The sequence below is a fragment of the Lissotriton helveticus genome, chromosome 8, assembly GCF_964261635.1.
Source record: "Lissotriton helveticus chromosome 8, aLisHel1.1, whole genome shotgun sequence".
NCBI classification, from domain to species: domain Eukaryota; kingdom Metazoa; phylum Chordata; class Amphibia; order Caudata; family Salamandridae; genus Lissotriton; species Lissotriton helveticus.
This window is the reverse complement of record NC_136069.1, coordinates 969969342-969996964: the sequence shown is the minus strand read 5'-3', so window position 1 is coordinate 969996964 and position 27623 is coordinate 969969342. Positions and strand designations below refer to the sequence as shown.

Here is a 27623-nt window from a genome sequence, read left to right as displayed (position 1 = left end):
GGCGGTGTGCGTGGTCAGCGCCACCCTTTGGTGAAGTTGCGTCACACGATTTTTGCGTTGTTTTCCAAGGTGTACCCTTTTATTAGGGGAGGTTGTTACGTTGTGGCTACTGTGTTCTTTCCTTCAAGGGTTAGTATCCTTTGGTGTACCCTTTCTTGGGGAGTTGTTTTTCCACAGTTTTAGGTTGCCTTTCTAGGTGTACCCTTAGAGGGGAGGTTGTTGGTGCACGTCATGCACTAGTCTGTGTTGCAAGGCATACACTTTTTCTGTGTAGGTTGCTAGTTCATTCATTGCACCGTTGCCAAATTACTTATTTATTGTATTTCTAGGTGCACCCTCATTCTTGAAGGGTGTTTGTTCATCTTGTTATTTTTACTACAAGGTGTACTCTTTCTTTAGGGATGTGGTTTGTAACCTCACTGCTTCTTGCCATTTTCCCTTTCTTGGTGTACATCTTCATTGTGCTTGTTTTCATCTGCACACACTTCATCATTTGGTTGTCCTACCCTTTTCGGTCTACCAGGGTCGTTACCTTGTTTTACTAAGGAGGGTGGATGGGCATGTAACAATGTAATTTGCATTCTTGCGTTTTTGACCTTGACCATTTGTGCATCTTATATGTATCTCTCTACATGCCTTTCTTATTTCTTTTGTTTCTGTTTCAATACTTTGGTTTCCTGCTTCCCAAGATATTTCTTTGCCTTGCTTTTGTGCCTACAGTTTTCTCTGAATTCTTGCGCTTGGTCTTAACTGCTTTCTTGCTGTTGTTCTATAACGAAGGAGGATGTGTGGTAAATGACTTCTATGTCTCTTCCCTCTCTACCACTTCATCAGAATGTCCTATGACATCATAGAATGTTTGAGTGCCTTTCTGGAGCTAGATTGTCAGTTAGTCATCTCAGGCTGAGCAGCTGGTAGCTCACTCCTGGTGGGTTTCTTCCTTATGTCTTCTCTCCTGCTATCTTGCCACCTACCTATCCTGTCAATAAAGAGTTGTCTACAACTACACCTGGACTACGGATCATCATTTGTGTACCACAGTGTACATTCCATCTAAGAACAACCTCCTAAATGTGGATATTATTGTTAACCCATGGGAGTACATTGTGATGTCTCTCTTGTGAATATCAAGTTATTTTTTCGTCCACAATGTCCTTTTCAGATTTTTCAGCTAAATTTGAGGTTTGCATGTCATTCTACATAGGAAAACGTTGGGGGATCCATGCAAGCCACACCTCATTGGATTCCCCCGGGTGTCTAGTTTTGAAAAAAGTTTGGGTTTGGGACTTTCCCAGGATGGCCGCCAAGCCCGGGGCAAAAAACTCAGGTGACCCCCCCAAAACAGGTAGTTTTGCTATAGGTAATTTTGAAGTCTCCACCGTACGATTTGGGCCTTTTCCTGTTGCAGCCACTATGCCTACCCATGCAAGTGAGGTACCATTTTTATTGGGAGACCTAGGGGAACACTGGGTGGGAGGAAATTTGAGGATCCCCGCAGATTCCAGAACTTTATCGCACAGAAATGTGAGAAAAAAGTGAATTTTTTAGCAAAAATTGAGGTTTGCAGTGGATTCTGGGTAGGAGAATTATGGGGGACCCATGCAAGCCATACCTCGCTGGACTCCCCAAGGTGTGTAGTTTCCAGAAATGTATGGGTTAGGTGGGTCTCCATAGATGGCCGCCGTGCCCCGGGCCAAAAACTCATGGGAACCCCCTTGCAAAACCTGGTTGGTTTGTGATAGGTAATTTTGATGTCGCCTCCTTAGGTTTTGGGCCCTTGCCTGTTGCGGGTCCTTGACCCACCCACACAAGTGAGGTACCATTTTTATCGGGAGACTGAGAGAAATGCTGGTTGGGAGGAAATTTGTGGATCCACGCAGATTCCAGAACTTTCCACCACAGAAATGTGAGGAAAATGTGTTTTTTTGGTCATTTTTTTAGGTTTGCAAGGGATTCTGGGTAACAGAACCTGGTGGGAGGCAGTCAAGTCACCCCATCCTGGATTCCCCTGAGTGTCTACTTTTCAAAAATATCTAGGTTTGCTAGGTTTACCTAGGTGCCGGCAGAGCTAGGGTACAAAAACTACAGCTAGGCACTCTGCCAAAAAAAGGGTCATTTTTCACTGCGAAAATTGAGGTGTGACCACGTTGTGTTTTGCGCAGTTACCTGTCGCGGGCACAAGGCCGACACACACATGTGAGGTACCATTTTTATCGGGAGACTTAGGGTAATTCAGATTTGTAAATCAACTGTTATTACCTATTGAGTTTCTATTCAATTCTCCCTTCCAAATGAAAGACATTGTGTAAAAAAGCAGTCATTTAAAAAAATGACCTATAATTCTCATGCTAGTATGAGTATTCCCAATTTAGAAAATGTGCAAATATGTACTGTTTCTAAACTCTATAATTTGTACCCATTTCAGAAATACATAGGTGTCTTTCCTAACGATTTTTCCATGTATACATTTTCAAAGAATAATTGCTCTAAACCCGGTACATAATAAAATACCATTGCAAGTTCAAGTCAAAACCACTTTAATCGATTAATTAAAATCATAAAAGTACACATTGAAGTCAAACACATCATAGAATACATTTAGAGTAATACAAATATTAGTGATTACTAATAAAATACAAATTTAGAGCAGTTTAAGATTACAATTTAAAAACTGAGAAATTCATGGTTCAATCGTAGTTTGACTTAATTTTTTCGCCCGGACGGCCGCTACAAGAAAACTTGCAATATTAAAAATGTTCCAGGGGTTATCCAGCAGTTGTAAATAAAATAGAGTAGGCTTAGCCTGTAAAAACCCCTCCCCTCTTAATAGAGGTGTTATATACTTATTTCTAATTTCATAGTAATAACCGCAAAAGAACATAAAATGCATGGTATTTTGGATTGAGCTATTGTCACAATTACAAAGTGCTGCATCCTCAGGCTTACTCCAACCTTGAAAATCTCCCAATAAAAGATTAATCTGGTTGAAGCGGAATCTAGTTAGTAACCAGCGATGGTATGGCCTTGTTACTAGCTTTACGTAGGGCTGGATAGATGGAGAAGTAATTAGTAGGAAATGAGCCCTAACATGATTTTATTTTAATTCCTCACCCTCCCGTTCCTGGGACCTTAAGGACAGGTATTGCTCTTTAACCCAACTAATATCCCCTTTGACAATACCCTCCAGTTTTACAAAAAGTTCTGGGTGACCAAGTTTCAGAAACATGGTCTTAATATTAAAGAGCTACTGTATTTCATTCCCCTTTTCAAGCATAACACAATCTTTTAAAATTTGACAGTTTAAAATTAATTCTGGGTTGGACCAGGTTTTTAGCAAACAAATGAGGGGGGCCAGGCTAATGAGGTCGCAAAGATACCCCAATCCCAGCTCCCGGTGGGTAGCAAATGTGGGAGTAGATTGGGGAATAGATAAAAGGGAATGAAAAAATATATTTTCAACCATCTGGATCTCATCCACTTGCTTATACCCCCATATAGCTGCACCAAACAGCGCTATTGCCAGGCATTTTGCTTTATAGATCGAAAGAATTGCCTCACACGGCCTTCCCCCTAACTGTTGTGCAAAACTTAATAGTGCCGATGTCGATCTTCCTAGTGCAGCTTTTTTTGCTAAAAACTGGGGGGTCCAGGAGCATCTGTCATCAAACAGAACCCCCGAGTAGGTAAAAACCCTCACCCTTGTAACCTCTGCCCCCTTACAGTAAAAAGTTCTCACTTTGTTCTTGCGCAAACCCATGGACATAGTATTTGATTTTGCGATGTTAACTACCAGGTCTAAAGAGTCCATGAACTCCCAAAAGGAGTTGAATAGTCTCTGTAGGCCTATCGGGTGCGAGCTAGTAGGACGGCATCGTCCGCGTATAGGAGAACCGGGATGGTGCTGTCCCCTATACGCGGGACGTCCAAAGTAGCAGTGCCCAGGGATTTATCTAAGGCGGTAATATACAAAGTAAAAAGTAGGAGGGCCAGAATGCACCCTTGTATGACCCCTCTACCAGATTTAAAGTGTCTTGTGCAGGAACCTTCATTAGTCATCCATACGGACGCTAGTAGGTCCCGATGGAGATCAGCTAAGAAAAATACCAGGCAGGGGTCAATCCCTATGACTAATAAAAGGGTCCACAGCTTTGATCTGTTTACCAGATCAAACGCTGCGGATAAGTCCATGAAGCCTAAATAAATAGACCCCTTGGATGCTACAGTGTATTTATTCACTAATAAATACAAATTAAGGCACTGATCAACAGTACTTCTGCCAGTTCTAAATCCGTATTGGAGGTCGGACAAAATTCTATTATCTGTTACCCACTATGATAGCTTGGACAAGATAACTTTCCCTAGTATTTTAAGGGATGAATCTATTAAAGAAATGGGCCTGTAAGATCTAGGGTCCCCTATCTGCCCTTTTTTGAATACAGGAATGATAATAGAGGGGGACCAGGAAACAGGAAACCCATGGGAAACAGAGGAATTAAAAACATTTGTTAAAATTTTGGCCCACAATTTGGTGTTACTCTTGTAAAGGACGGCAGGAACGCCATCCGGGCTGGAGCCTTATTACTTGTGGAATCAATTATTGCTCGCTCCATATCCTCAACATTAAACACTAGTCTGGGCAGTGAGGGGATGCTAATAGGGGCTACAAAGGGATCAAATACCTCATTACTCGCATATATACTTTCAAAGTGGGTCAGCCACTCTTCTTCTGGGATATTAATTTCCAATAAACCATTCTCTTCCCCTGAGAGCAGTGGGCTATTTACAATTAACCAAAACTTTGAGCTGTCCCTTAAAACTTCTTTGGACATCAAGCTTTCCCAGGCCTCTGCTTTAATTGCATTTTTACAAATATGTAAGGTTAGTTTATATTCTTTTCTAAGGCTGGCTATCAGGGCTTTATCCCTGGGTTTACCTTTCATTGATTTTATTAGGTTTTGATAAGCCCTCGTTGCTGTGCAGTTTTTGGCTCTGGGTTCGTCGGGTTCTTGGTGAACCTACAAGTCCTATATATCCTCACAACCAGGAAGGTCCAGCAAATGTAACAGTATATTGCTTTCAAATTTATAAGAAGTTACAGGTGAAAACGTTGACACAAAAGGCTGTTTTTTTCAACTAATTTTCCCTTTTTCCAATATTTAACTGTTAGTTTCTATAAGGAAACCTTCATGGATTTAGACCGAGGATAACCCCGGCAGAGCGGGCGGACCTTGTAAAACGACGGGGGTTTGCTGCACTTCTCCCTGCCTGCGCCCTGGTGCAGGCGGCATCGCGGTTTCCCGGTGGGCTTGCTGGTGTTCTCTCCCCCCCCTCCCGCCACCGCAGACACAGCCATAGCGGCCGCAGTGCGGAGGTGGGGACTACATACCCCAGGCTGCTCAGCGGCACAGCGGCGGAAACCGCCAAGGACACTTCCGCGCACGGAGGCGCATTTAATCCGAGGATAACCCCCGCGACGCGGGACCGCGCGCGGGACCAGCCGGGCTAAGCCCGGGCAAAGGGCGGGCCCTCTGTGGCCCTCGGAGGACGGGACGGGCCACCCCATTTGGCCCCATCGAAGGAGGAGGTACAGAGACTTTAAATCTTTTAATTTTTTCCGCTTTGAATTGCCAATATTGTTTTTGGATTTCTGCTATTTAATAATTATGTCCATCTGGGAGGAGTTGAATGCCCTGTGTGGCACAAACTATTCACCGGAGGTATCAACCCCCCCCATAGTGGGAAGAGACACTGACCGAATAAATTGCACTTCCCAGGATGTACCTTTATCCCCCGAAAAAATCCTTCTTCAGGCCAACATACTGTCCCGGGGTTCAACCAGTAAAAGGAAACATGATGAGGCTATTATCGATCAAATGTGCTGTAGCCCCTCATTTTCCCCCTCCAATCCTACGTTATTAATGACGGATAAGGCTGAGACTACAACCAATGACTCTGTGTCGCCTCTCCAATTGACCCTATTGGCTCTAATCGAACGATTGTTAATCTCTGCATTATCACCTCTGGCCACTAAAATCAACGACCTGGGGGACAGGTTGTCCAGTATCGAAAAAACAGTAAAAAGGATTTATCCAGTACCTGAAAACACTGCTATACCTACATGTCCTACTTTCTCTACCAACCTCGAAAAGGCTAAGCCCGTTGCAAGCAGGAAAACTCAAACTATTGATTCCCCTCGTACCACACCCACTCCAAGTGGCCGCAATGTTACTTCTAATCCTGTATATGTCCCTCACACAACTCCCAGAATTATTCAAGAAAGAAGGCATCAAATTAATCTACCCCCTGAAGCTGCCCCATACGTGACGGTTCTCTCTGGGGTCCCTGCACTTAAACGGGGCAAATTGGAAACACACCAGGACCTGCTGAACAAAGCCATCTTCTGGCTCCAAAATAATAGACCGTTACCACCTACTCTAGATGGCGGAATTTTGAGCGTGAGGAGGGTGGGGTGGCTAGGCATGTTGCCTAAAGATATTCCGGGGGATTTGATATTAATTAAATTCAAACACAGGAACGTTGCCCCTTATTTACGATCTGCTCAGCCCAAAATTGGAGATGGTCCCATCTGTATTTGGGATTTGCATGACTTTTATCCTAGCCCCCAACCACTGAATTATAATACCTGGTGAAAGGGGACTGTGTGCACTTTGCGTTATTACTCTGATTAGTTGACTCGTTTTTAGTTTGTTTTAAATAGATGGTTTTCTTTTAATTTTGTAATGAATTGTCGAGTTATTTATGTACGTATGTATTTCTCTCTGTTGCTTTTATGGTTTTAAACTTAAAAACCGAATAAAGCTAATTTGAATTTGGATTTAGACACATGAGCCCTTTATGAATTAAAAATGTTGTCTACTTTTATAAATTGTATAGCTTTCCTGGATACATTATTGCTTTCATACTAATTTTTACCTTTAACTGGAAGGAGGTTGAAAGCACTAACAATAGCAAAAATAGGCTATGTCCCAGAACACTGCCAAAACTGTGTGAAAAATGTTGGTTCTCTGACAAAAGACTGTCATTCCCTAAAAGCTGGGAAAACGGTGGTTTCAGCCCCACAAACCCTTTTTTGATAACATTTGCAGGGAAAAACCCAGAGGCTTTCATTTGCAGCACGTTTTTCCCATTTTTGGGGAAAAAAAGTAAATTTTTACTGTATTTTGCTTAATTTCTGGGACCCCTCCACTGGAATCCACCAACCCTGGGTACCTTTACAATCCCCATGATGTTGGAAGAAAAGGACTCAAATTGGCGTGGATACCTTATGTGGTCAAAAAGTTACAGGGGCCTAAGCGCGCACTACCCAAATAGCCAAAAAAAGGCTTAGCACAGGAGGGAAAAAGACCTAGCAGCGAAGGGGTTAACAACTGCCAGGGCATGAGTGGTCCTGACATTGCTAGCTTTGATCACTTGGTACGTCTCTCCAAGTATGACTTGTCCAGGGTCCACAAAGTCTGGTGTCACCATTCTGACACTTGCCCCTGTGTCCCAGTAGGCTTCTGCCTTTTCCTCATTTATCAAAGGTGTTTGTCTGTACTTCCCCAGATTAGTGGGACTCACAGAGGAGGTCATATCCATGCCTCCATCATAGACTAAAACATCTTGAGTTGGAACTCTGACTAGGCCAGAGCCCATCTCAGATCCCAGAGTTAACCCTACTACACCCGTCTGCTGAGAACCACCACTTGTAGCTGAACTAGGGGGAACAGTTGCCCTAGGGGCAATGGTGGCTAGAGCTGTCTCCTTCTTGGTACAGTCACTGGTCCAGTGACTATTCTGTTTATATACTTTGCACCATAGTTTCTTTGGGCCTTCTTTATTTTTGGATTGGGGACCCCCATCATTAGAAGCTTTTTGAGGACCTTTTGAAGACTTCTGGTCTTTACCTTTCTCCTCACCCTTTTGATCTTGCTGCTTTTGGTCACCACCTTGGTTCTGTACCTTGTGCTTCAACCTGGTTCTGACCTATTTGTCTGCCTTCTTTCCCAATTCTTTGGGAGAGGTCAGATCAGAGTCTACCAGGTACTGATGCAACAGCTGGTTCTGACAGTTATTAAGAATTTGTGCTCTTGTGATCAGGTTATACAATCCTGTATAGTCACACACTTTTCTGCCCAGTAACCAGCCCTCCAGAGCCTTAGTAACACAATCTACAAAGTCAACCCAGTCCTGAGTCTGTGCCTTCTGGGTGTCTCTGAACTGCATTCTATACTTCTCAGTGGTTAAGCCAAACCCATCTATCAGAGCACTCTTCATTATCTTGTAATCCTCAGCATCCACATCTCTTACCGTGAGGAGCTTATCTCTAGCCACAATATTGCTGCCCACTGCTCCTGAGGTACCTTCTGTACTTTGCAGGTCCTCTCCAGTGCAGTAATACATGCGTGGATGTCATCCTCATTTAGATAGGGAGGGACAATCTTGTTAAGGTTTCTATGGTAATAAGACCTATCCCTACCACTAGGGATATTGCTGCCACCATGGGGCACTAGCCCCATTATTTTTCTCTTTCAAGAGCTACGGTCTCCTTCTCTAAGGTTACTTCTTGTCTCCTTATTCTCAGCTGGGCTTCTTTCATTCTAGCATGATGCTCCCGCTTCTCAAGGGAGGTACCCCTCCTATGAGCAGAGGCAGAGGACCCTATAGATGCCCCAGAACGATTACACTCCTGGGAAGGAGACCTTTCTCTTCTAGGCACACCACCAATTCTACCTGGGGCCTCTTTGGCCTCCCTCATCTCCAGGCAGATCTGGATTCACCAGGTCTAGGTGATTGTCACCTTCCTGGTTTCCATCAGAGTCAGAGTCCTGATGAGGTAACTCATCTGTGTTCTCTTCCTCTGATATACCCACCCTATTGCCTACCTGTTCAGGATCTGATGCGCTCATCAAGCAATAACACCTCTATAAGGCGTTGGGTATTAGGATTCTTTCCTGGCCTTAATTTTCTCATGGCACACAGAGCCCTTAACTCTTGGAAAGGGAATGTGTCATACTTAGCTGTATGCACTTGGCTGACATCTGGGACAGACCCACTGGGTCCCTCCTTTGAGAACATGACTAGTGAGGTGTGGTGTGTGCACCTACCAACACTATTTGGTTTTCTACTAAACCTCTCTTGAGTTGTAGAAAGGGTGTGTTCTAGGACCTTGACACACAACTCTAAGTTCAGTAGAATTTACTGTATTATAAGCTTGAATTATATGATATTCTCAAGATTATCTTGTAAAACAATGCAAGCTGGCATCCCACACGCTGCACACTAATGTGAGTAGTTGGCCTGGCATATGATGTCCACTATTCTAGAGGGCACCTTGAACCAGTCCAAACGACCCTTATTGATAGTAGGTTTAAGACAACCTTTATAGAAAGCTATTCTAGTGGTAGCTGTGGAGAGCAGCCTTCAGGCTAAGTCTTGAAGGAATGTAAAGCAGCTTGTTTTACCAGTCTATATTCTCTTGAATGATCAAATGAAAGAGCACCACACCAGGTATATGTATAAAATATATGTATTTATTCTTAAACACACCCCTCTATTGTCTTTATGAGGCTAGAGGCAAAAGTACAATACAAGAACTTAAATACCACACAAGTAAATTAGCACAGTATACGTTTTGCCTTAGGGGCCTCACAAACCATATACTAAAAGTGGTAGAAGAACCACGTGAGGGATAGAAGTGAGGCCTAGGGCCTATAGAACTGCTGGGGCAACCAGGAACCACCCAAGGTAGGGACACAGGAGACCCATGGGGGATGCGTGCAGTGTCTAAACACAGCCCCAAATCACCATTGACTTTTATGGCGAAAGTTAAAGTTACAAGTTTAGAGCTTAAGGACACTTGGGAGTGGACTACGGTAAAACCCATTCAGTACTGGACACTTCGAGAGTTAAGACCCATGGGAGCACTGAAGTACTCATGTTACCTCACCCAGGGAAGCCAGGTGCATAGGTGTCTTTTTGTGTTGGGTTTTGTTGTTGTTTCCAATGGAGAGCCGCAAAGAAGTGCTGCAGGCGACCAGGTGAAAAGTGTCCGGATGGATCCAAGGGTGGATCGGAGATCTGAAAAACCTGATAGCATAGGGGACAGAGTCTGCTCACTAGCCAGTGACAAGGAAGGCGACAAGAAGATGCCAGCCGATGTCGGGTGCCTTAAGGTGATGTAGGTGAAGCTTGACTCTTCAGCCACGAGGACCAGGAGGCATCAACGACAACCAGAAGATGGATTCAAGCTATCCCATGTTGGATGTCGAGTGCTGCATTGGCAGGATCCAGATTGGACCCAACAAGCTTTGGCAACAGCAACCCACGCAAGATGACACGATTGGCTTCAGTGCAGACCAGCAAGGTCTGAGGGACTCACCCTTTGGAGGGGAGTCAGGGCACATCTGGAGGAACCAGGAAAACCCAAGAATCAAAGGATTTACCTTTGTGGGGCCCCACCAGTCAATGGACTAGAAATCGCGAAGGAGCCTCGAGCGGGAGATGCTGAAAGCAGCCCACGGAACACTTGTGGAGTGTAGGCCCACAATGTTCGAAGCAAAAGGTGCTCAGGGCTTGGAATACAAGTTGCCTAATGCACAACTTCGGGAAAGCACAGAAGGTTTATGCACTAGCAAATGTGCAGGATGTCCAGGAGTTCCAGTCCCACATCTCTCGTGATAGCTACAGGTCTCCGCTTCGCTGGGGACTCGTGTCAGCCTCACAGATGTCTGAAAGTCCATGTCCTGTGTCGCAGATTCTTCGGGAAGAAGCAAGATGCTTCTTTGGTGTCTGTTTGAACAGGGGAGTCACTCATTGACCCCAAGGGAGATTTCTTCCGTCTTCCAGTCGATATGGAATGTCGAAGGTCCAAGATTTATGTTTCAGAGTTTCGCCCAGGGTAACCTAAAGTCCTAGGGACTGGATTCCTATACTTATATCAAGTTTAGGGGTTGGACTAACTCTAAGGTCCCACCTAATGGAGGACCTGGGGAGGGGGGGGTTACACCTCTTCCCCTTTGTCCAGTTTCACACCAGAGCTGCGGCTGAGTGCCCCAGCAACCGATTTGAACTGGAAAATGCACGGGGACACCTTGTGTGCCCCAGGTATTGTCTGAATAGCATTCACTGAATGCAACCCACCCTGCCCCAATACACTAAAGCCTGTCTTTGGAGGTCCCTGGACAGGAAACCTATTGTCCAGTCCTCCCCTGCCGGAGTTTCGTCCAGCAGCAGGAGGTCAGACCCGTGTCTGTGGCAGCAACATCCATTTTGTGTTGCTGGGGCTCTTTAAAAGTATTAGCGGGCAAGTAAGTGTGTGCATGTCTTCTCCCTCTAGAAGGGTTGAATTTTACCCCCGCCACTAGAACTGTTTTGATAAAGTCGACATGTTTTGACAAAGTCATTCCAAAGTTGGCATTAACCGCGAGGATTATAATGCACTTAATAGTATATGGTATGGCTATATCACAGAACAGCTATAAGGAAGGGATTCTGAAAGCTGCAGAGGGGCTCGGCTCATGCTAGTGCACCCTCTCACGCAAAACCAAGCACTCTGCCTCCAGGATTATCAAGGCCTGCCATAGGAGTGACTTATAAGTTCATATGTGCCTGTTTTAAAAGGTAGATATAGGTATACTATATCTAAGTAAGGGGTGCTTACACCACTTTAGCCAGGCTGCAAGTGCAGACCTGTGGTCGCATTTTGGAAGGCTTCCCAGGGGTGGCATAATACATGCTTCAGCCCCTGGTAGGCCTCTTGGGTACCTATGGTACCATATACTAGGGACTCACAAGTTAAACCCAGTAACCAATCTGGAGTGTACCTAATGTACATGCAATCAATTTAGAGAGAGAACAGCTAGGATGGGGTTCTGTTTAGCAGGGCCACAGCCAGACTAAAGTCGATAAACCAGTGAGACACAGCAAAAAGTGGAAGTAACCATAGTAAGAAGATCCTACTCTCCTATATATTGCTTGCCAGCTTGGCTGTAGTCCCAGAGGGGGGAGACTACCCCAAAACAGGTGTAGATCAATCTCAAGAGAGCGTTTGACCATTTGCATAGGCACACCTCTGAATGGGAACAGAGAGCTCTGAGCAGGGGAAGAAGGGTACCTAAAAGTAAAAACCACAGGAAGTGCTGCAAAAGTTGGTAGGGTTATCCCTAGGAGCTTTTACCCTATTGGTTAGATAGTGGCAAGCAGTTTTCCTCACCCCACCCACAGGCTGGCAGTACCCTCCTAAGAACATACCTGGACTTGTGGCAAATCAGAAGAAGGGTTTTCCTGCTGTCTGAGGAACCTGAAGGAAGACTATACCTGTTGGCCTGTACCCAGGACCTCAGAAGTGACTCCAAGGGCTGACCTCCTGTTTGAGCTACAGCAATAAAACAAGTTTTCCAAAGGCTGCCCTCTCTGCAGCTGCCCAGCTGACCAGTTCTAACTGAACCGTCCCTGGGCCCTGCTGCTGACCTCTGTTGGAGTCAATTGTAACCCTCAAGTGGTGCCCCACGAAGGTCTTGGAAACTTGGCCGGCATTAGAGTGTACTACTACTGGCCATACTACAAATGCAGGGACATAGAAAGTTTTTTTGCCAACTTTCAGCCTGGAGAACCGATGCAGACCGGAATTGTAATCTGATTGTATCTTTATTTCGACAAGTTTTATCATAAAAGAATTCACAAGAATTAAACATTTTAAAAGAATTGATACAGTTTACACAAATTATCCAAGTAGTAAAAGCGAGAGAAGTGCAAGTAACCAAAGGGCCTAATAATCCTGGACAGTCCACAGTTGGTTAAACACGTCCATAAGTTCATCCATTGCGTACCTAAAATTTCAATGCATTCATATGTACATCAGTGTATCTGCAGCTTGAAAAATAAATAGATCTAGATTCAGATAATGATTGTTAGCAGCCTTCTCTTGTTCCACATGGCTGCCAGGTATTTTGCAACCACAAATACAGTCACGGCGGTGAGATCTGTTTTAAAAATTCTATAGGCTTGCATACAATGAGGTCCAGGGAAGGCATGGCTTGGCAGTTCGGGCTGGACTGTTCCCATGAGGCACAGGGTCAGACTGATTTGCATATAGCCATGTCTGAACTGGGGTGGCAGAGTGGGCTAAAGAACGGTGATGGATCAAACCCAGATCTTTTGACTGGTTGTGAGTGTTTGATTGGTTCAGATGCTCCGTCCATCACCACTCCCTTTTGTACCGCTTTGGCCGCCATAAGTGTGGCAGGGTATGCTCAGACGTGAGTCCCTTGCTCACTTTGCCACTGGATTCAAGCAAGCCAGGCTGAAGATGGCTGGAATGCCAGAAACCGATCCTCCGAAGCTTGTTTCCTGTCCAGGGAAGGCATGGCTTGGCAGTTTGGGCTGGACTGTTCCCATGAGGCACAGGGTCAGACTGATTTGCATATAGTCATGTCTGAACTGGGGTGGCAGAAGGGGCTAAAGAACGGTGATGGATCAAACCCAGATCTTTTGACTGGGTGTGAGTGTTTGATTGGTTCAGATGCTCCGTCCATCACCACCCCCTTTTGTACCACTTTGGCCGCCGTAAGTGTGGCAGGGTATGCTCAGACATGAGTCCCTTGCTCACTTTGCCACTGGATTCAAGCAAGCCGGGCTGAAGATGGCTGGAATGCCAGAAACCGGTCCTCGGAAGCTTGTTTCCGGTCCAGGGAAGGCATGGTTTGGCAGTTCGGGCTGGACTGTTCCCATGAGGCACAGAGTCAGACTGATTTGCATATAGCCATGTCTGAACTGGGGTGGCAGAGTGGGCTAAAGAACGGTGATGGATCAAACCCAGATCTTTTGACTGGGTGTGAGTGTTTGATTGGTTCAGATGCTCCGTCCATCACCACCACCTTTTGTACTACTTTGGCCGCCATAAGTGTGGCAGGGTATGCTCAGACGTGAGTCCCTTGCTCACTTTGCCACTGGATTCAAGCAAGCCGGACTGAAGATGGCTGTAATGCCAGAAACCGGTCCTCGGAAGCTTGTTTCCGGTCCAGTGAAGGCATGGCTTGGCAGTTCGGGCTGGACTGTTCCCATGAGGCACAGGGTCAGACTGATTTGCATATAGCCATGTCTGAACTGGGGTGGCAGAGTGGGCTGAAGAACGGTGATGGATCAAACCCAGATCTTTTGACTGGGTGTGAGTGTTTGATTGGTTCAGATGCTCCGTCCATCACCACTCCCTGTTGTACCACCCTGTGCAAACAGGCACCATCCAGCGCCTCACTGTTTGCTTTGTTTCAGTTCCAAACTCGAGCGACAGAGATCGACAAAACCCAGCTTCCCTGACTTCCAGCAGCCCGATACACAGTCCCAGCGAATCTGAGACCCGTAGAGGCGACGTGAAGCGTGGAGCCGGCCATCTTGGAAAAAATATGGAGTGCTGACCGTGCAGCTCCCGAGGCTCCCTCGAAGCTGTGCATTAGGGTTTGAGAAGCCCCAGCCCGAGCGGCTTTTGCACCGAAGATCTCCCCTCCACACTCACCGAGTGCTGCGTGGGGCCCCTTTGCATTTTCCTGCTCGACGCAGTGGTCTGGTCGCTTGCCCGTTGGCTAGCGACCCCAGTACCGACGAACCTTTGAATTTGCTCTGCTAGTCTGGTTACTCCAGACTGGCCCTCGCTCCCCTGAAAAGGAGCAACCGATCTGACCTTGCTGGTCCGATTAAGAGGCGATCTTCCAATCCTGCGTGGGTTGCCCTTGCCAAGGCTTGTTAACTCCAATCTGGAAGCCGACACTGCCGACAGCGAGAACCTTCGTGGGACAGCTCGTGCTTCACTCCAGGTCATTCTCGGTGCCCCAGAGTCCACGTGGCAGTAGAAACAAGCTTCTCGACAACCACCTGATTGCGCCCGACATCGCCTGGTTCCTTCCTGGTTCCTTCCTGGTCACTGACTAGTGACCCAGACTCTGTCCCCTCTGCTTTCAGGGACTCTACATCTTCGATCCACCCTTGGATCCAACCGGACTCTTCTCTCCTGACCGCCTGCAGCATCTTCATCTCCAGGCACCATAGACCTGCACGACGAAACCCGACACGCTTTGGCACCTATGCACCCGCTTCCTGTGGGTGAGATAACTCATGATTGCCGGTGCTCCTGTAGTGGTTTACACCTCTAGTGTCTTATTTTAAAGTGTGGTCATTCTATTCCAGTCGGAAGATTCCTAAAACAGTAACTTTGTAACTTTTACGCACCATTGACTTTGCATTGGTGCATGCGTGTGCTTTTAGCGCTGCACCCGATTCCCGCAGGCTACTCCCGTCCTAACTGCTGTTAGTCCAGTGTAGTCCCAGCGATTCCCAAGGCCCCAGGCCTTACCACAGTTCAAAAGGTGATACTTATACCACTTTTTTGATATATGGTTTGAGTGGCCACCGGCCTCAACCATAAACGTACAACTTTCATATGTTAAACTGTGCTTTTGTTTAAACGCTTGTGCTGCTATACTCATAAAGAGTACAGGGGATTATTCTAGTAATAAATACATATATCTTTATAATATATAACTTGTGTGGTGTCCTTTCATTTTATATTACAGGATTGCATATGGTAAAACAGCTGGCTTCACATGCCCTCTTGAGTTTAGCCGAAGGCTGCTTAGTCCATGCTACCTCTAGGATAGCTTGTCTATAAGGTTGACTTACAACCACCACCATAATGGATTGTTTGGACTGATACAAGGTGCCCCCAGAATTGGAGACATCATACATCAGGCCAACTTCTCACATTAGTGGCAGCGGTGGGATTTGAATCTGCTGTTGTTTTACCATTGCAATCTTTTCATCAAATTGAAAGATCACATTAAGTACCATAGATACATACAAACAAAGCTTACATATTTAAGTTCTACCGAACTTAGTAGTTGTAGATCAAGGGCTTAGCACACCCTGCCTACAACTCACTAGCAAGGTACAGTAGGAAAACACTTAGTGTAGGTAAGTGCATCACTAACACCTCACTAGAGTCATGTCTGGCACAGGTGAGCAACCCATTGCTCTGCCTGTGGAAGGTGACCTTGCCAAGGCACCCTCCAGCTATGACAAACTCAGCCATAGGGACTTGTGTGCCTTATGCACTGCAAGGAGGCTGAAAAAGGGTCACAACCCTACCATTCCCATCCTGATAGCCATCCTGGAGAAGGATGATCTTGAGAAAGCTAGTGCAGTTCCCTCAGGGTCAGGAGAAGGAGTGAATCCCCCAGATATTGAGAACACCACCCCAGAAGATGAGGTAGTAGACCCTGAATCAGAAGGTGAAGAGTCAGATCATGATCAAGGGGATAACCAGGTACCAGTTGGGAGGCTTAGCCAGATCAACTTGGACCTACATGTAAATGGAGAGGGCCAGCACCTCCCCAGATTACATAACAGAATACTTCCAGGCAATAGAAGAGAGAGATCTCCTTCCAGGGATTCTCACCTTTCTAGTGCCTCAAGGGAATCTCAAAGGGGAATGACTTTCCCCCCAGAGAAAAGAGCATAAGGCCAGGATGAGAGCTGTCAAACTCCAGATAGAGAGGGAAGAGATAGCCCTGGCCCAAGCTAAACTTGCTTCAGCAAGGGAACAAAGATTGAGTGGGGAAACACCCACTGGTGGCAGCAATTTCCTTAAAGAGAAAGACAGGTCCTATGATACTAGAAACCTGACAAAGATTTTGCCCCCCTACAGGGAAGGGGATGACATCCACAAATGGATGACTGCTCTGGAGAGAGCCTGCATGGTACAGCAGGTTCCCCAAGATCAGTGGGCAGCAATTTTATGGTACTCCTTTTCTGAGAAAGGGAGAGATAAGCTCCTCACAGTTAGACCTGAGGATGCTAAAAACAACACAGTCCTGAAGAGTGCTCTTATTGATGGGTTTGGCTTAACCACTGAACAATACAGGTTGTTGTTCAGAGACACCCAAAAAGCTCAGACTCAGGACTGGAGTGATTTTGTAGATTGTGCTACTAAGGCTCTGGAAGGTTGGCTACTTGGCAGCAAAGTACATGACTATACAGGATTGTATAATTTGATTATGATGGAGCAGATCCTTAGTAATTGTCAAAACCAGCTTTTGCACCAGCACCTGGTGGACTCAGATCTGGCCTCTCCACAAGAATTGGGTAAGAGGGCAGACAAATGGGTCAGAACCAGGATTAGGCCTAAGAATCAGGGTAATGACCAAAAGAAGGATACTTCCAAGGCTCAAGAGAAAGGGGGGGATAAATCTAAAGACAAGTCTCCCACAGGGCCCCAAAACTCCAAGGATGGGGGTGGGTCCCAAAACACTTCCTATGTCCCAAAGACACCTTATTGCCATGCCTGTAAGCAGAGTGGCCACTGGAAAACAGATAGCTGTTGTCCAAAGAATAGCAATAAAGAAAATATACCTCCAAGTACAGCTCCAACACCTCCTTTTACTATCAGTAGTAATCCCCCAGGTGGTGGGAGCACCCCCAAGATTTTGGCTGGGTTTACTTTTGGAGCTCAGGTGGACTCTGGCCTAACCAGGTTTCCAACTACAGCTACTCTTGTCTGTGAAAATGGCATGGGGTTTGCCAACTTCACTGATTGCCCAAACACTTTGAGCAAGTACAGACAGGAGCCCCTCATCAATGGTCAGAAAGTTGAGGCCTATAGAGACACTGGGGCTAGTATCACTATGGTGACTGAGAATCTAGTCCCATCAAGGCAATTTTTACCTGGTGCCACATATCAGGTGACTAATAGTGATGGAGTGCAGAAAAATTGCAGTGGTAAATCTCAGCTGGTGAGGTGTCACTGGCCCAAAGAGAGTGGCAGTGTCAACAAACCTGCCTGTAGATTGTCTACGTGGGAATGATTTCGAAATCTCAGCCTGGGCTGAGGTAGACCTGAAACCCATTCTAAAATGGTAAATCTCCATGGAAAGGTTAATGGGGCTGTGATGGCCACAGCCCCAGTCCAAGATGTCCTTCCTGAAAATGTTGCTATGGCTGTGCTAGTGTCAGCCCCATCTCAAACAGAGTCCTTTCCTGAAAAGGTTAGCAGAGCTGTTATGGTAACAGCCCATACCCAAACTGAGTCCCTTCCTGAAAAGGTTGGTGGGGCTGTGATGGCCACAGACCAAACTCAAACTGATTCATGTGTTGTGAAGCCTGAAACTATGGATCACTCCACACAAACTGAGAAAATTGAGGAGGAGGAGAAATCTCCCTCCCACCAGACATTAGGAAAGGATCAGCCTCCTCAGGGAACTGATATTACCCCTTGTGAAGAAACTGCCCCAGAGGTAGTCAGGCCTAGCCTGGCAGAGCCCCTGATGTCAGTGGACCCTTCCAAGGTGGGACCCAGTCTGGAGCAGGTAACCTGCCCCTCTCTACCCTGCCTCAGTCAGCCCAGGGCTGCAGAGGTCAAGGAGGTCTCACTGTCCCAAAGGGCCCCCTGTCAAAGAACACACCTCCATCAGCAGATTAGGGGCACCAAAGCTAGCAGCCCTAGCAAGGTGAAAACTTTAAAAATTCCTGAGGGATCCCCCTTACTACTAGTTAGGGACCTCCCCCAAATGGACACTGTTGGGTACAGCCAAACCTGGGACCCCAAGGCCCCAAATCTGACCTGTCCCTCCAGTAAGCCAACAGAAGGGACCCAGCCTCCAGCTGTAGGCAGCCAGAGGTTGACCCTGAGAGCACAGTGCAACTTAGTCAAGGAAAGAAAGGCACACATGGTGGAAGATGATTGGAGGAAGCTGAGCCCTACATTAGTGGAGCCTCACTTCAGTACTCCATCTCAACACCAGCCTTTTACTTTGCCAAAACACACCACAGGTAGTGATTCCCTATGGTGGAGACCCTCTGATACCCCTAGGGTGAGGGATTGCTTAGTGGACCATGAGACAGGGGGTAACCATGCTAGTGCAGGTACTTCCTTATATGGCCACTTAGGCAATATAGGCTTACCTGGTCAAGGATAGCCTTGTCTCCTTTCGTTTGGGGGGGGTTATGTAGGAAGGTGGATACCTGACTATGGTTACCCCAGATTTGTTTGCCTAGTGTTTAGCTGGTTTTCGACTTAGTTGGCCTGGGATCCTGCTAATCGGGCCCCAGGCTATCTGCTCTCTCTTTAAATGGACTCCATGTACTATAGGTACATCACCAATTTGGTACTGGACACCTTATCATCCCCTGTACAGTGCACTGTAGGTGCCCAGGGCAAAGGTGCATCCAAGGCCTACCAGGAGTGCAGCATATCTTTTGCCACCCCTGGCTGGCCATCCAAACAGACACAACTGGCTGATCACTCATCTGGGGCAAGGTCGTGTAATCACCCCTTGCTTAGATATAGTATACCTATGTCTAAACCTATATCTGGACACATATGCACCTATAAGTCACTCCTATGGCAGGCCTTAACAATCCTCGAGGCAGAGTGATTGGTTTTATGTGAGATGGTGCTCTAGCATGAGCTGAGCCTGTCTGCAGTGTTCGGAACCATTTCCTTACTGCTGTTCCAGGGTATTGCCATACCATATACTCTTAAGTGCAATATAATCCTCGCGGTTATTGCTAACTTTGGTTTTGCTTTATCAAAACATGTCGTGTAAGGTGTCATACACTTTGGAATACTACCCCCTCGCCAGTTCTGGCGACGGGGGTAGCATTCCACCCTTCTAGGGGGAAAGTACATGTTACTTTACTTAAACGCGGTTAATTCTAACCAGAGCCTCAGCATCACAAAATGGATGCTGCTGCCCCGACACAAGTCTGACCTCCTGCTGCTGACCGAAACTTGGCAGGGGAGGCCTGGACAAAGGGTTTCCTGTCACAGGGAGGTGCTACACCACCCCAGACAGGAGATAGTGGATTAGAGCAGGGAGGGTTGAAAGAAACTAGACACTGCCTGGGGCACACAAGGTGTCCAATGCAAAATCCAGTCAAACCGGTTCTGGGGCACTCCAGCCCCAGCTCTGGCGCAAAACTGGACAAAGGGAAAGGGGTGTAACCACCCCCTTCCTGGGTCCCACCCATAGGAGGGACCTAGCGGATAATCCAGCCCCTTGATTTGGAATCTAGGAAGGAGCTGTGCCAATGCACATCAGATTATCCTGACTGAAACTTATGAAACGAAACTCTGGACCCTTCGACATCCTACTCGATGTAGAAGACTGAAGAATCTCCCTTGTGGTCAAGGAGTGACCACCCTGTGCAAACAGGTACCATCCAGCACCTCGACATTTGCTTTGTTGCAGTTCCCGCCAGAACTCGAGCGACAGAGATTGACAAGAGCCAGCGATCCTGACTTCTAACAGCCCGATCCACAGTCTATGCAGAGCTGGGACCCGTGGAGGCGACCTGAAGCGTGGGAGCGGCCATCTTGGAAAAACCACGAAGCGCTGACCGTGCAGCACCCGAGGATCCCTCGAAGCTGTGCATTAGAGTTTGGAAAGCTCCAGCCCCGAGCAACTTTTGCACCGAAGCTCACCCCTCCACACTCAACGAGTGCTGCGTGGGGCCCTTTTGCATTTTCCTGCTTGATGCGTTGGTCCGGTCGCTTGCCCGTTGGCTAGCGGCCCCAGTACCGATGAACCTTTAAATTTGCTCTGCTAGTCTGGTTGCTCCAGACTGGCCCTCACTCCCCTGAAAATGAGCAACCGATCTGACCTTGCTGGTCCAATTAAGAAGCGATCTTCCAATCCTGCGTGGGTTGCCCTTGCCAAGGCTTGTTAACTCCAATTTGGAAGCCGACACCGCGGACAGCGAGAGCCTCTATTGGACAGCTCGTGATTCACTCCAGGTCATCCTCGGTGCCCTAGAGTCCACGTGGCAGCAGAGACAAGCTTCTTAACAACCACCTGATTGCTCCCAACATCGCCTGGTTCCTTCCTGGTCACTGGCTAGTGACCCAGACTCTGTCCCCTCTGCTTTCAGGTACTCTACATCTTCGATCCACCCTTGGATCCAACCGGACTCTTCTCTCCTGACTGCCTGCAGCATCTTCATCTCCAGGCACCATAGACCTGCACAACGAAACCCGACACGCTTTGGCAACTTGCACCCGCTTCCTGTGAGTGAGGTAACTCATGAACGCCGGTGCTCCTGTAGTGGTTTACACCTCTAGTGTCTTAGTTTAAAGTGTGATCATTCTATTCCAGTCGGAAGACTCCTAAAACAGTAACTTGGTAACTTTTACGCACCATTGACTTTGCATTGGTGCATGCGTGTGCTTTTAGCTCTGCACCCGATTCCCGCTGGCTACTCCCGTCCTAACTGCTGTTAGTCCATTGTAGTCCCAGCGATTCCCAAGGCCCCAGGCCTTACCACAGTTCAAAAGGTGATACTTATACCACTTTTTTGATATATGGTTTGAGTGGCCACCGGCCTCTTCCATAAACGTGCAACTTTCATATGTTAAACTGTGCTTGTGTTTAAACGCTTGTGCTTCTATACTCATAAAGAGTACAGGGGATTATTCTAGTAATAAATGCATATATTTTTATAATATATAACTTGTGTGGTGTCCTTTCATTTGATATTACAGGATTGCATATGGTAAAACAGCTGGCTTCACATGCCCTCTTGAGTTTAGCCTGAAGGCTGCTTAGTCCATGCTACCTCTAGGATAGCTTGTCTATAAGGTTGACTTACAACCACCACCATAAGGGATTGTTTGGACTGATACAAGGTGCCCCCAGAATTGGAGACATCATACATCAGGCCAACTTCTCACAAAGGGTGATCACATGTTACCACATATAAACCACTCAGCAAACTGTGGTCTAGGGTATGTACTTTATGGTCAAAGAGTCTTGGGGGAGGTAAACGGATGTGTTGAGGGAGTGGATCATGTGTGATTTCTGTGTATGTGTGAATGAATGAGTATGAATTTGTTTGAGAGCACGAATGGGTTTGAGTGTTGCGCCAGGGTCTTCTTGATGTTAATTTGTATATTATAGAATATTTATTAAATGTATATGAATCATGTCTTTCGTACCTTGAGACCCGTTGTAATAAATTTAATATTTTTGTTTCAATAAATACGATCTCAGGTCTTTAGTGCTCTTTAGTATGTTTTGCCTTTTTGGCCTTTAGCACTCTGTACACACTGTACTTTTGTGTTGCTTATGTTAAATTCCAACCACATCATTACAAAGATGTCTCCCGCAGTATAAACTAGGCGGTTAATCTGACTAGCTTCCAAAGGCATACTTGACCACATCAGCCAGTCGTAAGCTGCACAAAATCCCTAATGGAGGTTTTTTTCGCCATAGGGATTATGATGTCGGTTTGAGACAGGCTTTCCAAGTCGGTCTTTCTGACATGGAAAGCCTGTCAGAAAGCGACTTTGGGGTCCCTAGTAGGGGCCCTTCCCTCCATAGCCTACAGTTGTGGGCCTGAGGGGCACCTATGGTGACCCACCAAAAATCCTTGCATTGTGTAGCAGTTACAGTGACACAGTGCAGGGATTTACACTAACTCTCATTTCTTTATGGGAGCTTGTGCTGCAGGCAGTTTCCGCACACCACACAAGCTCCCATAGAGAAACAGCATTGCAATTCAGTGCTCGGAACTTCCGACCTACGGTCTGTTGATTCCCACACCAAGAAGGTGACACGGACCGACATCATAATAGGGCCCAAAATATATTAGGCTGGTGGTGGACGTGCCTTTGACATTTGGCAGCAGAATAAAATCACTCTATTTATTAAGTTTGGATTTCACCAATGCACGGACTATGAGATTAAAATATTAATGTATGAAATGTTAAAAACTATAGTAATGATTTATATAATGCAACACTTAAAGAGACATTTGTGATACCAAATGCAGAGACAATTTGATATGTCTGTTTTGTAGAATGAATAATTAATGAAGCACTTCACTACTCACTGGTGTGAAAGAGGAACAGTCATCTACTCTACATAGCTTTGTCACACAATGCAGAAAGACTGTTGACATTTTCTGGTTTTTGTGTTTCACAAATCGAAAAACCTCAAAGGAAAACCGTCCCATCTGACTCTTGCCATTTTCAATAACAGTTGTCTGTGGATCCTTTTCACAGCTATGTTACATAGGAAAAACAGACAAATAAAAGATTGTTTTAGTACATGGTGGTAAACATTCTTTTCCAAGCTCAGTTTCTCCCACTTCAAAGAATATTGATGAGAAAGCATAAACAAACATGTTGCTTTATTATAGCTCATTCTGTTTCAAAATGGTACGCAGCTCTTAATTTGAAGTAAAAAGTAGCTTACATATAAATTGATATTTTGGAAATGACCTTTGGTTTTAATATAAAAATCCCGCTGATGAATCTGTGTATGATCATGGGGGTCACGATGATAATCATCATAATAATAACAGAAATAGTAATAATAACAACTTATTAACAGTAATAATTAAATTAGGTGTGTTAAATTAGCTCCTTTCATGCTCATTCTGTTTAATCACTGTGATAAATCCAGACCTCATATATAACATTGAGTGTGGCTATCCAAAGACACATCATAATAAACTAATGGGTTAACCAGTTCACTGTCCGTGGACCTAGGTATCATACGGTGTAGAAAAACAGTTGGTCCTAAGACTCCTTTCAACATGCATTTAAGGCCAATAATGCTCATGTATTTAAGATCAAAAGCTGCAGTAATAAGTCAAGCAAGCAGTAAAATAGTTATGCACCTTAGGATAAAGAATACGGTAACCACTGTATTTGTAAAAGGATGGTCTATTTTATTTATAGTACCAATGTTAGAGGTAAAAACATTACCAAACATGAGATCATCAAGAGGTTGCTCACAAAAGAAAGAGGTGGAAAAGAGGGGTGCTCATGTGAGGTGAAGTTTGAGAAAAACATAGAATGGAGATAGTTCAATACGAATAACAATTATTTGATATGCTCAACTGGTTATAATATTAGCACCAGTTGGTTGTGGCCAGTCCAATACTCTTTAGGCCAAAATTCAAGGTAGTTCACAAGGCGTGTGCCAGAGAAATATCAGCTGTTCAACTAGAGGGATGAAGATATTGCTAGGTAGAGGCCCTAGATAGGGGGTGGATGTCGACGTTTCGGTGACTTAAACCCCAAAGAGTTGCTTTAACCTCTGCTTGTGGGTCATCCTCAGGACAGGGGTGAAGGAGGGGCAACCTATTCCAGGCGCAAGATGATGAAAGTCCCTGGTGACAGCTATCTTGATCGGGTAGTCTGCATCACAGTTGCAGATAGAGAGGCCAAGAGACCCCTAGGGTAGGTTCAGAAAGAAAAAAATCGGAAATCCACAAATTGTGAGTTAATCACGTAGATTAATCTTAATGTCAGGGAAATGAGAAAAATCTCGAACGACCGTCCGACATGAAAAGCGGCAAGGCCCAAGACACATGTCTTCAATAGCGCAAGACAAATCCTGAATCAGTTGCCTGCTTTGGTAACTTTTGATAACTCTGGGCCAATTACACTCCCTGTGATGGAACAAAGTACATTGGGATATTTTATTTATTAAGGTCCAATGGTACTTTCTGTGTCTAGTGTACTGCCAATGGGAAATCAGTTGAGGATTCCAGAGTGAGCCTGAAGAAAAAAACTGCTATCACATCCAATAAATACACAAGTAAAAAACCTAGCCAATAACGACTTAGGGGTTAGTGAATACAACATAATAATTCAGGACTCATTTGAGGCTTGCCAATAGTAATGATTATGCTTAAAATCTTTTTAATGATGATCCAATGTAGTTACCCTACATTGGATCATCATGGTGGTGCCAGCAGCTACAGTAATCCTAACTCTAATAATGCATATCGTAATTGCTTCCTCTCAACACCTCACAGTGTCTATTTCCAAAAAAACGTAAGGTTTCAAAGGACAAATATTGACTAAACACTTTATCTATGAATAATAGAAAAGTATTAAGTTCTTATCATAAACAATGCTGACTAACAAGCCAGTGGTGTTATTGTCATGATTTGCATGCAGCCTATGCAAAACCAATGTTTTGCATACAAGAGGAAAGTATGGATGCAAAACTGAAAAGGAAAACACATTTTTGAGAGGGCAATACTAACAATTTCCCATAAAACCTCACCAATGCTAGAGATTGAGAGTTTTGACCTATTAATATTGCTTTCTTGATCACTTAGCAAAGAGATTGGGGGCCTCTCTTGCACCATTAGTAGGGGAAATTATTAAATAATCAGGACTATTTTCCTACTAATAGTGCAAGAGAGAACCGCAGTCTCCTTGTTGAGTGATTTATATATTGATTGGGAGGCAGTGTATGTGGCAGGCTTGTTAATCTCTCACTAAAAGTGTAGAGCCCTTTCTTGATGCCAAGGGCAGGAGCATGATCTCTTTTTAGGACTCAATTATGAGTGTCTCTGGGTGGTTGATGATATTTATTGCACTTGATAACTACCAATACCTTGGAAATAGGAGTTTACAAGTGCAATAAATATCACCTATTACAAGTTAAGTCCTGGAAATGAAGCATGTTGGAGATGGCCCTTTTTGCAGTTATCCCCAAACATTTTGCTTATTCCTCCTATTTTATCCTGACCTGCTGTTGTTGGTTTTAGGACTCTGGTCACTTTATCACTGTTGATCAGTGCTAAAGTGCATATGCTCTCTGGGTAAATTGTGTTATGAATTAGTGTTTCCATGATTGGCATATTTGATTTACTTGTCAGTCCCTAGTAAAGTGCACTGAGTGTGCCAGGGCTTGTAAATCAAATCTTACTAGTGGGCCTGCAGCACTGATTGTGCCAGCCACATGAGTAGTCCTGAAAAGTAACTCAGACCTGCCACTTCAGAGTCTGCACACAGTTTGTAACTGCCATGTCGACTTGGCAAGTGCACCCACTTGCCAGGCCCTACCCTTCCATTTTCTTATATGTTAGTTACCCCTAAGGTAGGCCTAAGGTACACCTGTGGGCATGGTGAAGTGTATGTGAAAGGTAGGACATGCCCTGATGTGTGTGGCATCTCCGGATAGTACAATACTACCAATTTTGTTTTTCACTATTGAAACACTACCTGGCCCACAGGAAAGCATGGTAGTTAATTTATAACATCTTATAAATATAACTTCCTATTGGGGCCAGATAGAAAAATAAAGTTTAGTATACCTGGATTCAGAATCTAAAGATGCATCTTTTAGTAAAGGTGATTTTTACATTCTGTGTTTGAAAATACCACTTTTAGAAAGTAGGGATTTTCTTGCTTAGCCATCTTGTGTGCCTCTGCTAGGATTTGTATTGACTGTCTGGCTTTGGAGTGACAGAGGTTAGGGAGGTGCATTCTCTCAGATGGCCACCAGGGGTGATGATGTGTGTCCTGCCTTTCATGAATGAGTCAGGGCTGGGCTGAATAGACCTGGGCTGCATACAGAGTAGTAGGAGGAGTTTTCACTAACACCTGAATAGGCCTAGTCTACATTTAGAGTGATGGGAGGAGATTTCCCTTGCACCTGAATGGGCCCTGTCCGCTTCTGACAATGTTGTCTCTACCTCCTGCCAGGAAGCTGCACCAGAGAGAACAGAACTGGTTCTGGTTGGGCACAGACACTCTATGCCTGACAGGACAAAGGATTTTGGGCTATATAAAGTGGGCCCTAAACCCCTAAACTTTAGAACTCTTTTGGACCAAGAAGACTACCAAGAAGAAGAGCTAGAGAAGCTGCGAGGAGGAACTACCACTTTGCTGAGTGCTTTGCTATGTTGGCCTGCAGTGGCTGCTTTTGTCTTGGGCAGTGAAAGGGCTGGACTGGACTGGACTTTCTGCAATCTATCCTTGTGAGTTTCTCCAAGGGCTTGAAGTAGAGCTTTCCCCCTGTTCAAGATGTCTCAGGAACAGCAAAGACTTCAATTTCTTATGCCCTCAGAATAGGGAACTGTGTGTTTTGTGCTGCAACAGAATACGAAGCAACCTGTTGCCGTCTACAACGCCGCTGCTGCCTCCGTGTCCTGAAGGCACTACAGAGGGCTCAGCCGCAATGCCTCAGTGCGACCCTGGTCTCACCGACAATGCCTGCTGATGCCGCCATGGAGCTGCTGCTAGGACCGTGACCTGTGGGCACTGCACTCCGCATCGCCTTGCTTCACGATGCAGCTTTCATATCCCCGACTACACCGCTTCACGCTGACATCGATGCCGCTGCTTGCACCGTACCATACTTAAACAAAGATGCAAGCCCTTGCCATCCAGAGATCCCCATTTCTAACATTGACTGTCAGCAGTGAGGAAAGGAATTCCATTCGCACTTGACTCACTGTGATTGGTGTGCATTACTACCTATCGCAGACCTTTAGTTACCACAAGTATGTTGCAAAGAGAGGGGGCTACCTGTGAAGAGGAGATCAACAAGGCAAAATCTTGAGGCATCCCTCCATAGCTATGAGGTACTACAATGGGAGGCAACACTATCAGATGACGGAGGAGGAATCTGAGGGGAGGATCCCCAGCCAGAATACCAAGAGGGCAGTGGCCCAGAGGAGAAAGTGTTCTGGGAAAGAGTGGCTCACGAAGAGAGGAATCAGATTCATGCTTGTGACCAGAGGCTGAGGCATTTAGACAGGGAGTGTGAAGAGATGGAGTGAGCCTTAGCTGAAGAGAAAGAGTGTGCAGCTCATGAAGTGAGCTTCGC

At 45.6% G+C, this 27623-nt stretch overlaps 1 protein-coding gene across 1 annotated transcript in view; it reads right to left on the bottom strand.

The window, feature by feature from the left end:
* Positions 1 to 27623, bottom strand: part of ZPLD1 (zona pellucida like domain containing 1) — a 2178405-nt gene that overhangs the window by 119866 nt on the left and 2030916 nt on the right. The window contains exon 7 of the mRNA XM_078656102.1: positions 22876 to 23047. Within this exon, the coding sequence (XP_078512228.1) occupies positions 22876 to 23047 (172 nt within the window). The remainder of the gene's footprint in view (positions 1 to 22875; positions 23048 to 27623) is intronic.